Genomic DNA, 10,714 nt, shown 5'->3' on the forward strand with positions numbered 1-10,714 from the left:
TGGTGGTATAGCCTACCTCATGGATAACCACTACTTAATAGAAAAATTAGACATATTGTATCCTTGAGGTCATATATTTACCTACCAGTAAAATGTGGTACACTGTACACACATGTTCACAAAATCGCATGTACACCAAATTAAAGGGAAACATAAGTATATTGCTCCAGCCCTCTCAGGAAATGGGAATGCTCATTAAACTCGTATAAAGGAAATCAAGAAGTAAAAAGTAATCTGCCTCTGGTTTTTTTGAAATACAACATGAGTGATAACTGAACAGCAGAGTTGATTTCCTGCAAGGCAATTTAGGATATTTTGTGGTGCTTATGGGTATGTAGTATTTTATTTATACTTATGGGTGTTTTGCTACCACATAAATGCAATTCCCATAGAGGCCAGGTGAGGACAGAGTCCACCTGGAATTTAACTTAAAGAAGTTTGTTAGCTGTCCTGTGGGTCTTCTGAATAAATAAATGCTCTTCCAATAAATGCTCTTAATGGATGAGCCATCTCTCCAGTCCCTGCAATTGACCTTTGTCTTTCAAGCCATGTGTGCTGTATTATTTCCATAGGATCACTCCCAACCAAAGACTGAAATTTATTGAAAACTGTAGGGACAGGCATGCTAAATATCTTAGTCTGCCACACATCCATTCAGAGCTATCATAGGTTCAGGATCCTGCCCAAGTCTCACTGACTGTCAGAATGGAACAGAATTGCTAGATCTCTTCTAGGTTGACAACACCTATTAAGCCTGTCTGATGAAATGCAGAATTGAGAAGACCCTCCTGTGGGTAGAGATAGGATGAGGAATCCCTCTTGATGGTCCAGATAAGCAATGATGGGAGGAACCTCATGACTAGATGGAGTGGAAGGAGCATGCAACAGGGGCACATGTCTGTGGTGCAGAGTGATTCTGTGCAAAGCTAAAAAAGGAGAGAAGTGGTTGATGCTCCTCTATTACCATAGCAGATCTCAGATTATACTGAGAAATTTCTTCCAGAGACTGATTTACTCAGGTGAAGCTCCTCTGGAATAGATATGACTTCTGAGACTGAGAGTCAGGCAGAGATTTGATGTGTAAAGGAAGTTATCCTGTGGGTCTCTAGACTGGAGCTGTCATTTCAGAGGTAAAAAGAACCTACTATCCTCTGATCTACATGTGGACGGTAGGGTGTGTGGTTGTGTGTGTGTGTGTGTGTGTGTTTGTATATGTGTGCCAGGTCTTGGCCCACAGAAGCTAAGACATCATGTTTTTCATTCCTCACTGAAGCTAGAACCTCTACATCTCATATTAATTAATAACTGTGTGTTCCATTTGAGAAATTTCAGACTTGTGTTATTTTACTTTCTTGCCCAGAAGCTATAGACACCTTGTAGGCCAGCATCAAAGCATCACCTGAAAAACAGGCTAAGGGAATGTGATCATGTGGAATTTATAACTGAGATATGGCTGTTGTGAGGCCCAAACTTCTCTAAAACTCATATACCTCTTTGGTGCATTGGTTAGGGTTCTTTGGGGTAACAAATTATACAATGAATTTCTACATATACTAGAGGCTACTTTTTAGAATGACTTACAGGCTGTAGTCCAGCTAATTGAACCTTGGCTGGCTATGATGACAAAGTCCAAGAATCCAGTAGTTGCACAGTCCACTATGCTTGAAGTCTCAGCCCAGCAGTAGTATAGTCTGGAATCCCAAAGAAGTCAGCTCGAATGCCAGTGAAGGAATGGACTTGCTAGCAAGGTGAGAGCAAGCAGCTGAAGATAAAAAACTCCTTCTTCCATCTCTGTATATGGGCTTCCAGCACAACGCCTGGCTGAGATTACAGGTGGGGTTTTGGGGCTCAAGATATCTGAGTTAAAGGTGTTTTTACCCTCATTAATATCCAGATTAAAGAATGTCTTCTTAACTCAAATTACATGTGGATCAGGATTACGTGTGGATCTTTTCTCTTCAAATTAAGCAAAAATACCTCACAGGCATGCCCAAAAAATTTTGAGTTTTAGTTAATTCCAGATGTATTAAATTTGGCAACCAAAAATAGCTATCACAACCGTACCCATTCTCAACTTGATACAGAATTATATCTTTTTATTGTTATTTTAATTTTATAATTCAATTTAAATTTACACATCAGCCACAGATTCCTCTGTCCTCCCTTCTCCCACCCCACCCCATGCTTCCCCCAATTCACCCCCATTCCCATATCTTACAGGACAAGGACTCCCCTGGGGATTCAGCTCAGCTTGGTAGATTCAGTTGGGGCAGGTCCAGTCCTCTCCTCCCTTCACTCAGGCTGAGCAAAGTGTCCCTGTATAGGCCCCAGGCTTCAAAAAGCCACCACATGCACTAAAGCAGGTCCTGGTCCCACTGCCTGGGGGTCTCCTAAACAGTCGACTGTCTCACTTATCTAGAGGGCCTGATCCAATTGGGGGCTTCTCAGCTATTAATTCATTGTTCATGTGTTTCCACTAGTTTGGCTATTTGTCCCTGTGCTTTTTCCAATCATGGTCTCAACATTTCTTGCTCATACAATCCCTCCGCTTTCTTGCCGATTGCACACCCGGAGCTCCACCTGGGGCCTGGCCATGTTTCCATCAATCATTGCATGAGAGTTCTACCACAACAGTTAGGGTGTTTGGCCATCCAAGAACTAGTTTAGGTCAGTTCTGGCTATCTCTCGACCATTGCCAGTAGTCTTTTGTGGAGTTATGTTTGTGAATTTCTGGGGACCTCTCTAGCACTTTGCTTTTTTCTATTCTCATGGGGTCCTCATTTATCACAGTCTCTCTTTCCTTGTTCTCCCTCTCTATGTTTGATCCAGCTGGGATCTCTAGTTCCCCAAGTTCTCTTTCCCCCAACCCTTGGCCTTCATTTCCCCCCCTCATGTCCAGTTTGCTCATGTAGATCCCATCCATTTCTCTGTCATTGGGTGATCTCTGTGTCTTTCTTAGGGTCCTCTTTACTACATAGCCTCCCTGGAGTTATAAGTAGCAGTCTAGTCATCCTTTGTTTTACATCTAGTATCCACCTATGTGTGATTACATACCATGTTTGTCTTTCGGAGTCTGGGTTACATCACTCAGGATGATTTTTTTCTAGATCCATCCATTTGTCTGCAAAGCTCATGATGTCTTTTTTTTCCCCGCTGAGTAGTACACCATTGCATATATATATATATATATATATATATATATATATATATATATATATATATATATATATATAACATTTTATTCATACAATTCAGTAGAAGGATATCTAGGTTGTTTCTAAGTTCTGGCTATTACAAATAATGCTGCTATGAACATAGCTGAGAATTTGCCCTTGCGGTATGATTTAGCATTCCTTGGGTATATGCCCAAGAGTGGTATAGATAGATCTTTGGAGAGAATGATTCCCAATTTTCTAAGACAGTGCCATGTTGATTTCCAAAGTGGCTTTACAAGCTTGCATTCTCACCCACAGTGGAGAAGAGTTCCCCTTGCTCCACATCCTCTCCAGCATAAGCTGTCTTCAGTGTTTTTGATGTTAGCCATTCTGACAGGTGTAAGGTGGTATCTCAGAGTCAATTTCATTTGAATTTTCCTGATGATTAGGGATGTTGAGAGATTCCATAAATGACTCTTAGCAATTTGAGCTTCCTCTGTTGAGAATTCTCTGTTCAGCTCTATAGCCCATTTCTTAATTGGACTGGTGGGCATTTTGATGTCTAATTTCTTGAGTTCTTTATATATTCTGGATATCAGCCCTCTCTTAGAAGTGGGGTTGGTGAAGATCTTTTCCCATTCTGTAGGCTGTCACTTTGACTTCTTGACTGTGTCCTTTGCTCTACAAAAGCTTCTGAGTTTCAAGAGGTCCCATTGATTAATTGTTTCTCTCAGTGTCTATGCTACTGGTGTTATATTTAAGAAGAGACCTTCTGTGCCAATGCATTCAACACTACTTCCTACTTTCTCTCCTATCAGGTTCAGAGTAGCTGGATTTATGTTGATGTCTTTGATCGATTTGGACTTAAGTTTTGTACACAGTAAAAGATATGGATCTATTTGCAGCCTTCTACATGTTGATATCAGGTTATGCCAGCACCATTGGTTGAAGATGCTTTCTCTGTTCCATTGTACAGTTTTGGCTTCTTTGTCAAAAATTATACATTTTTAAGTGTGCAGGTTAATATCAGGGTCTTCAATTCAATTCCATTGGTCTACATGTCTGTTTTTGTACCAGTAACATTCTGTTTTATTATAGTAGGAATTAGGAATCATGATGCCTCCAGAGGTTGTTTTATTGTACAGGATTCTTTTGGCTATCCTGAGTTTTTTGTTTTTCCATATCAAGTTGAGGATTGTTCTTTCCAGGTCTGTGAAGAATTGTGTTGGTATTTTGATGGGGATTGCATTGAATCGCCATATTGCTTTTGGTAAGATTGCCATTTTTACTATGTTAATCCTGCCTATCCATGAGTATGGGAGATATTTCCATTTTCTGACTTCTTCAATTACTTTTTTCAGGGAATAAAATTCTTGTCATAAAGGTCCTTTGCTTGCTTAGTTAGAATTACAGCAAGGTATTTTATATCGTTTGTGGCTATTGTAAAGTGTGATATATCTATGATTTCCTTCTCAGCCTGTTTGTCAATTGTATCTAGGAGGGCTACTAATTTTTTTGAGTTAATCTTTTATCCTGCTAAGTTGCTGAAGGTGTTTATAAGCTGTATTAGTTCTTTGGTAGAATTTTTGAGGTCACTTATGTATACTATCATGTCATCTGCAAATAGGGAAAGCTTGACTTCTTCCTTTTCAATTTGTATTTCCTTGATCTCCTTATGTTGTCTTATTGCTCTGGCTAGAACTTCAAGTACTATATTGAATAAGTATGGGGAGAGCAGACATCCTTGCCTCATTGCTGATTTTAGTGGAATCGCTTTGTGTTTCTCTCCCGTTAATTTGATGTTGATATTGTCTTGCTGTAAATTGCCTTTATTATGTTTTGGTATGTTTCCTGTATTCCTATTCTCTCCAAGACTTTTATCATGAAGGGGTGTTGGATTTTGTTAAATGCCTTTTCAGCATCTAGTGAGATGATCATGTGTTTTTTTTCTTTTAGTCTGTTTATATGGTATATTACTTTGACAGACTTTTGTAAGTTGAACCACCCCTGTATCCTTAGGAAGAAGCCTACTTGATCATGGTGGATAATTGTTTGATGTGTTATTGGAGAATCGTTGCCAGTATTTTATTGAGTATTTTTGCATCAATGTTCAAGTGGGAGATTGGTCTGTAGTTCCTTTTCTTTGTTGAATCTTTGTTTGCCTTGGTAATCAGGGTAATTGTAACCTTATAGAAGGAGTTGGGTAATGTTCCTTCTCGTTCTATTGTGTGGAACAATTTAGAGTATTGGTATTAACTCTTCTTTGAAGATATGGTGGAATTCTGCCCTGAAACCATCTGCTCCTGGGCTGGTTTTGGTTGGGAGAATTTAATGACTGATTCTATTTTCTTTTGGATTATTGGACTATTTAAATAGTGTATCTGGTCTTGATTTAACTTTGTATGTGATATCCAGACAATTATCTATTTCTTTTAGATTTTCCAGTGTTGTTGAGTAGAGGTTTTTGAAGTATGACCTGATGATTTTCTGGATTTCCTCAGTGTTAGTTGTTATGTCTACCTTTCCATTTCTGATTTTGTTAATTTGTATGCTCCCTCTCTTTCTCTGCTTTTTGGTTTGTTTAGATAAGGGCTTGTCAATCTTGTTGATTTTCTTAAAGAACCAACACCTTTTTTCCATTAATTCTTTGTATTGTTCTCTTTGTTTCTATTTTTATTGATTTCTGCTTTCAACTTAATTTTTTTCTGGCATCTATTCTTCTTTGGCGACTTTGCTTCTTCTTGTTCTAGAGATTTCAAGTGTGCTGTTAAGCCACTAGTGTGAGATTTCTCCAACTTCTTTATGTGGGCATTTAGTGCTATGAATTTCCCTCCTAGAACTGCTTTCATAGTGTCCTAGAAGTTCGGGTATGTGGTTTATTCATTTTCATTGATCTCTAGGAAGTCTTTAATTTCTTTCTTTATTTCTTCCTTGACCCATTGGTGATTCAGTTGATCATTATTCAGTTTCCATTAGATTGTAGGTTTTCTGTAGTTTTTGCTGTTGTTGAAATCTAACTTTACATGATGGTGGTCTGATAGAACACAGGAGGTTATTCCAATTTTTTTTGTATGTGTTGAGATCTGCTTTGTGGCCAAGAATGTGGTTGATTTTAGAGAAGGCTTCATGGGATGCTGAGAAGAAGGTATATTCTTCTTTGTTAGGATGGAATGTTCTGTAGATATGGATTAAGTTCATTTGAGTCATAACATCAGTTAAGTCCTCTATTTCTCTGTTAAATTTTGATTTTTTTAGATCTGTCCAGTGGTTAGAGTGGGGTGTTGAAGTCTCCCACTATTAATGTGTGGGGTTTTATGTGGTTTAACCTTTAGTAATGTTTCTATCACATTTGTGGTTGCCCTAGTGTTTGGGACATAAATGTTCAGAATTGAAACATCATCTTGGTGGTGAGTATTTAATGACATTCTTGATCTCTTTTCATTGATTTTAGCTTGAATCTATTTTGCTAGAGACTAGGATGGCTACAACTGCATGCTTAAGACCATATGATTGCAAACACTTTTCCCAGCCTTATATTCTTAGATAGTATCTATCTTTGAATTTGAGGTGTGATTCTTGTATGGAGCAGAAACATGGGTCTTGCTTTTGTATCCATCCTGTTACCCTCTGTCTTTTTATAGGTGAATTTAGTCCATTGATATTAAGGAATATTAACAACCAGTGGAGGTTCATTCCTGATATTATTTTGTGTTACTTTGTATGCTTCTCTTCTTTGGGGTTTACTGCTGTGCTGTTATGTATTGCCTGTGTTCTCATGGGTTTCTTTCCAGTATGTATAATTGGATGCCTGAGAAGTTGACTGTGTCATACAAAGACTTTACCACATTGATTACATTCATAGAGTTTCTCTTCAGCATGTGTACTTTCATGTACTTGGAGATAACTGTCTTCTGCAAAGGCTTTACCACACTGATTATATTCATAGGGTTTTTCTCCAGTATGTGTTCTTTTATGCCTTTGAAGATAATTATGACATAAAAAGACTTTACCACAATGATTACTTATAGAAGATTTCTCTCCTGTATGTGTTCTTTTATGCCTTCGAAGATAACGCTGACATGAAAAGGCTTTACCACATTGATTACATTCATAGGGTTTCTCTCCAGTATGTGTTCTTTTATGACTTTGAAGATAACTATGACATGTAAAGGCTTTACCACACTCATTACATTCATAGGGCTTCTCTCCAGTATGTGTTCTTTTATGCCTTCGAAGAATACTCTGACATGAAAAGGCTTTACCACACTGATTACATTCATAGGGTTTCTCTCCAGTATGTGTTCTTTTATGCCTTTGAAGATGACTGTGACATGAAAAGGCTTTACCACACTGATTACATTCATAGGGTTTTTCTCCAGTATGTGTTCTTTTATGCCTTTGAAGGTAACGCTGACATAAAAAGGTTTTACCACACTGATTACATTCAAAGGGTTTCTCCCCAGTATGTGTTCTTTTATGCCTTCGAAGAATACTCTGATATGAAAAGGCTTTACCACAATGATTACATTGATGAGGTTTCTCTGCAGTATGTGTTCTTTTATGTGTTTGAAGATCACAGTGATATGAAAACGCTTTGCAAAACTGAGTACATCCATAGGTCTTCTCTCTAGTATGTGTTCTTTTATGCCTTCGAAGATAACGCTGACATAAAAAGGCTTTACCACACTGATTACATTCATAGGGTTTATCTCCAGTATGTGTTCTTTTATGACATTGAAGATAACTATGACATGTAAAGGCTTTACCACACTCATTACATTCATAGGGCTTCTCTCCGGTATGTGTTCTTTTATGCCTTCGAAGAATACTTTGACATGAAAAGGCTTTACCACACTGATTACATTCATAGGGTTTCTCTCCAGTATGTGTTCTTTTATGCCTTTGAAGATGACTGTGACATGAAAAGGCTTTACCACACTGATTACATTCATAGGGTTTTTCTCCAGTATGTGTTCTTTTATGCCTTTGAAGATGACTGTGACATAAAAAGGCTTTACCACACTGATTACATTCAAAGGGTTTCTCCCCAGTATGTGTTCTTTTATGCCTTCGAAGAATACTCTGATATGAAAAGGCTTTACCACAATGATTACATTGATGAGGTTTCTCTGCAGTATGTGTTCTCTTATGCGTTTGAAGATCACAGTGATATGAAAACGCTTTGCCACACTGAGTACATCCATAGGGCTTCTCTCTAGTATGTGTTCTTTTATGCCTTTGAAGGTAACGCTGACATAAAAAGGCTTTACCACACTGATTACATTCATAGGGTTTCTCTCCAGTATGTGTTCTTTTATGCCTTTTAAGATCACAGTGATATGTAAAGGCTTTGCCACACTGATTACAATCATAGAGTTTCTCTCCAGTATGTGTTCTTTTATGACTTTGAAGATTACTCTGACATGAAAAGGCTTTACCACACTGATTACATTCATAGGGTTTCTCTCCAGTATGATTTCTTTTATGCCTTTGAAGATGACTGTGACATAAAAAGGCTTTACCACAAAGATTACATTTATAGTATGTATGTCTTCTTTCCTGCCTTTGAGGATGACTGGAACATGCAAAGGTTTTAAAATATTGATTACATTCATATGGTGTATTTCCAGTATGTGTTCTTTTATGCTTTGGGAGAAGACTCCTACATTCAAAGGCTTTAACACATTGAGCATACTCAGAAGGCTTCTCTGTAGTATGACTTCTTTCATGCCTGAGAGGAAATTTAGTGCATATGAAAGATTTACCACATTCATTACAATGTCAAATCTGTATATCTATATGCATTTATTTTACAATTTGCTCTAAATATAAAGATAAATAAGATCTTAAGATTTTAGCTCATTAGTTACACTTAGGTTTTCCCCTTCATTAAGGACTGTTTTGCATATTTGAAGATTCCTGTGATAGTAAGAACCTTCATTACCTGGCTCATATTGATGGCATCTGTTTCTCTATGAGATTTTTTACACCATTGAAGAGAACTGGATGAATTCAGACCTTTATCTCACTTCTTCCATTAACAAATTTTCCTATACTGTGAGTCCTGCTATATTTCCAAAGTGAACCAGGACAAACACAAGCATTTACACAATCCTGGCATTCACTGCAGTGTGTTTGTTGCTGGATTAACCAATGAAGCTGAAAAATCATTCTTTTGTAAATTTGTATCACATTCAACAAGTCTACTCAACATGGGGATTACTACATATATTCTAATTGTTCTGAGATAGAGAAATGTATATTGCTTCTTTCCATGTCCCTATGTTCTTATTTTCAAAGTGACATATGATATAGCTATTAAAGGAAGAATAACAACTAAAAGATTTCCACATTTCATTTACAGGTGGACTTTCTGTTCTTCATCAACATGTGGTATGGGGATTAAGTTTCCTCCACAACAACCAACCCCCACATTAACTTTTGACTCTAACTACTCTTCTCATTAAATTTAGCAAAGTCAGAACAAATATATAAGTACAATATTTTACTATGAACTGTTTGCTTGTTAGAAGGTTTTGGACATAATCTTATTACATATTTAATGAGCATAACTTTTGTAATATAAATAGTAGGAAACTAAATGGATAGTCAGTTCTACATCATAGCTGTGATGGAACTATGATTCTAATGGTGATATCTGTTAAGGCATTGATTCCTTGTCTTCATTCTTCAAAGAATGACATGAAAACACAATTCACTTACCACTGAGGTATATGGTATTGAAATCATTTAATGATCATCAATGTACTTTAAACTGTAATTATTTATACTGATCTGATTATTTAAAAGTAACAGATACATTAAAATATCTCCAGAGGAACATTTGTATCAAGTTGCACATGAAAATTACCTTCCATGTCTTCGAAAACTTTGACAGTGCTCTTCAATATTATCTTCCCACTTGAACCCTAGAATATTTTACCAGGAAATATATGAAATGTTATTGGAAATTGTGCAAAATTAAAGTAACTCCCTTCAATAATCCTTAAAACCATGCTTAATATCTTCACCTCATTCTTCCTCAGACTCAATCAAATTACAGAAGAGTATCTATAACCAGGAACTAGTTGTCCCCTTATTTTAAAATATGAAGGAAAATGTACGGTATTACCTATAACAGTGAGGTTTCTGTAAGTTTCCACCATCACATCTTTGTAGAGATTCTTCTGGGAAGGATCCAGCAAAGCCCACTCTTCATGAGTGAAGTTGACATGCACATCATTATAGGTTACTGGATCCTAAAATTTGCATACATAAATGTGTCATGCCCATGCATACAAGACATGTATATGATACTGGCATAATTGTAAATGCAGGCTTCTTTAAAAATATAGTCATAATAATTCTGGTGTTTCAAACACTTATTCTATGATAGAAATATAATAATATTATCATTTAGCCACTTTAGAAGGAAATTGGGAATTTACCTCTATCATTTCTGAATGCTTTGAATGGGATATCACCTTGTAAGAGAATACATATTACCAGATAGAGTGACAAGATAACCCATCATCATTACTGACTACATGTTAGAGAAA

General features: G+C 37.0%; 1 protein-coding gene across 13 annotated transcripts; it reads right to left on the minus strand.

Moving 5' to 3' along the window:
* Positions 1–6,211: 6,211 nt before the first annotated feature.
* Positions 6,212–10,402, minus strand: LOC143269389 (uncharacterized). 13 transcript variants are annotated; one of them, XM_076554494.1, is made up of 6 exons: positions 10,288–10,402; positions 10,027–10,084; positions 8,851–8,886; positions 7,823–8,709; positions 7,199–7,663; positions 6,212–7,101 (listed from the first exon to the last, which is right to left on the minus strand). In XM_076554494.1, exons 1-6 carry the CDS (start codon positions 10,319–10,321, stop codon positions 6,929–6,931), a joined length of 1,653 nt encoding a protein of 550 aa, XP_076410609.1. In that variant the 5' UTR covers positions 10,322–10,402; the 3' UTR covers positions 6,212–6,928. The 13 variants fall into 13 exon arrangements, with proteins under 13 accessions (XP_076410609.1, XP_076410613.1, XP_076410615.1 ...); XM_076554498.1 differs by having other exon boundaries at positions 6,212–7,122; positions 7,202–7,663; positions 7,907–8,681; positions 8,841–8,886; XM_076554500.1 differs by lacking the exon at positions 8,851–8,886 and having other exon boundaries at positions 6,827–7,063; positions 7,229–7,551; positions 7,804–8,223; positions 8,392–8,643.
* Between the last annotated feature and the right edge of the window lie 312 nt (positions 10,403–10,714).

Source organism: Peromyscus maniculatus, chromosome 18, assembly GCF_049852395.1.
Source record: "Peromyscus maniculatus bairdii isolate BWxNUB_F1_BW_parent chromosome 18, HU_Pman_BW_mat_3.1, whole genome shotgun sequence".
Lineage (NCBI taxonomy): Eukaryota > Metazoa > Chordata > Mammalia > Rodentia > Cricetidae > Peromyscus > Peromyscus maniculatus.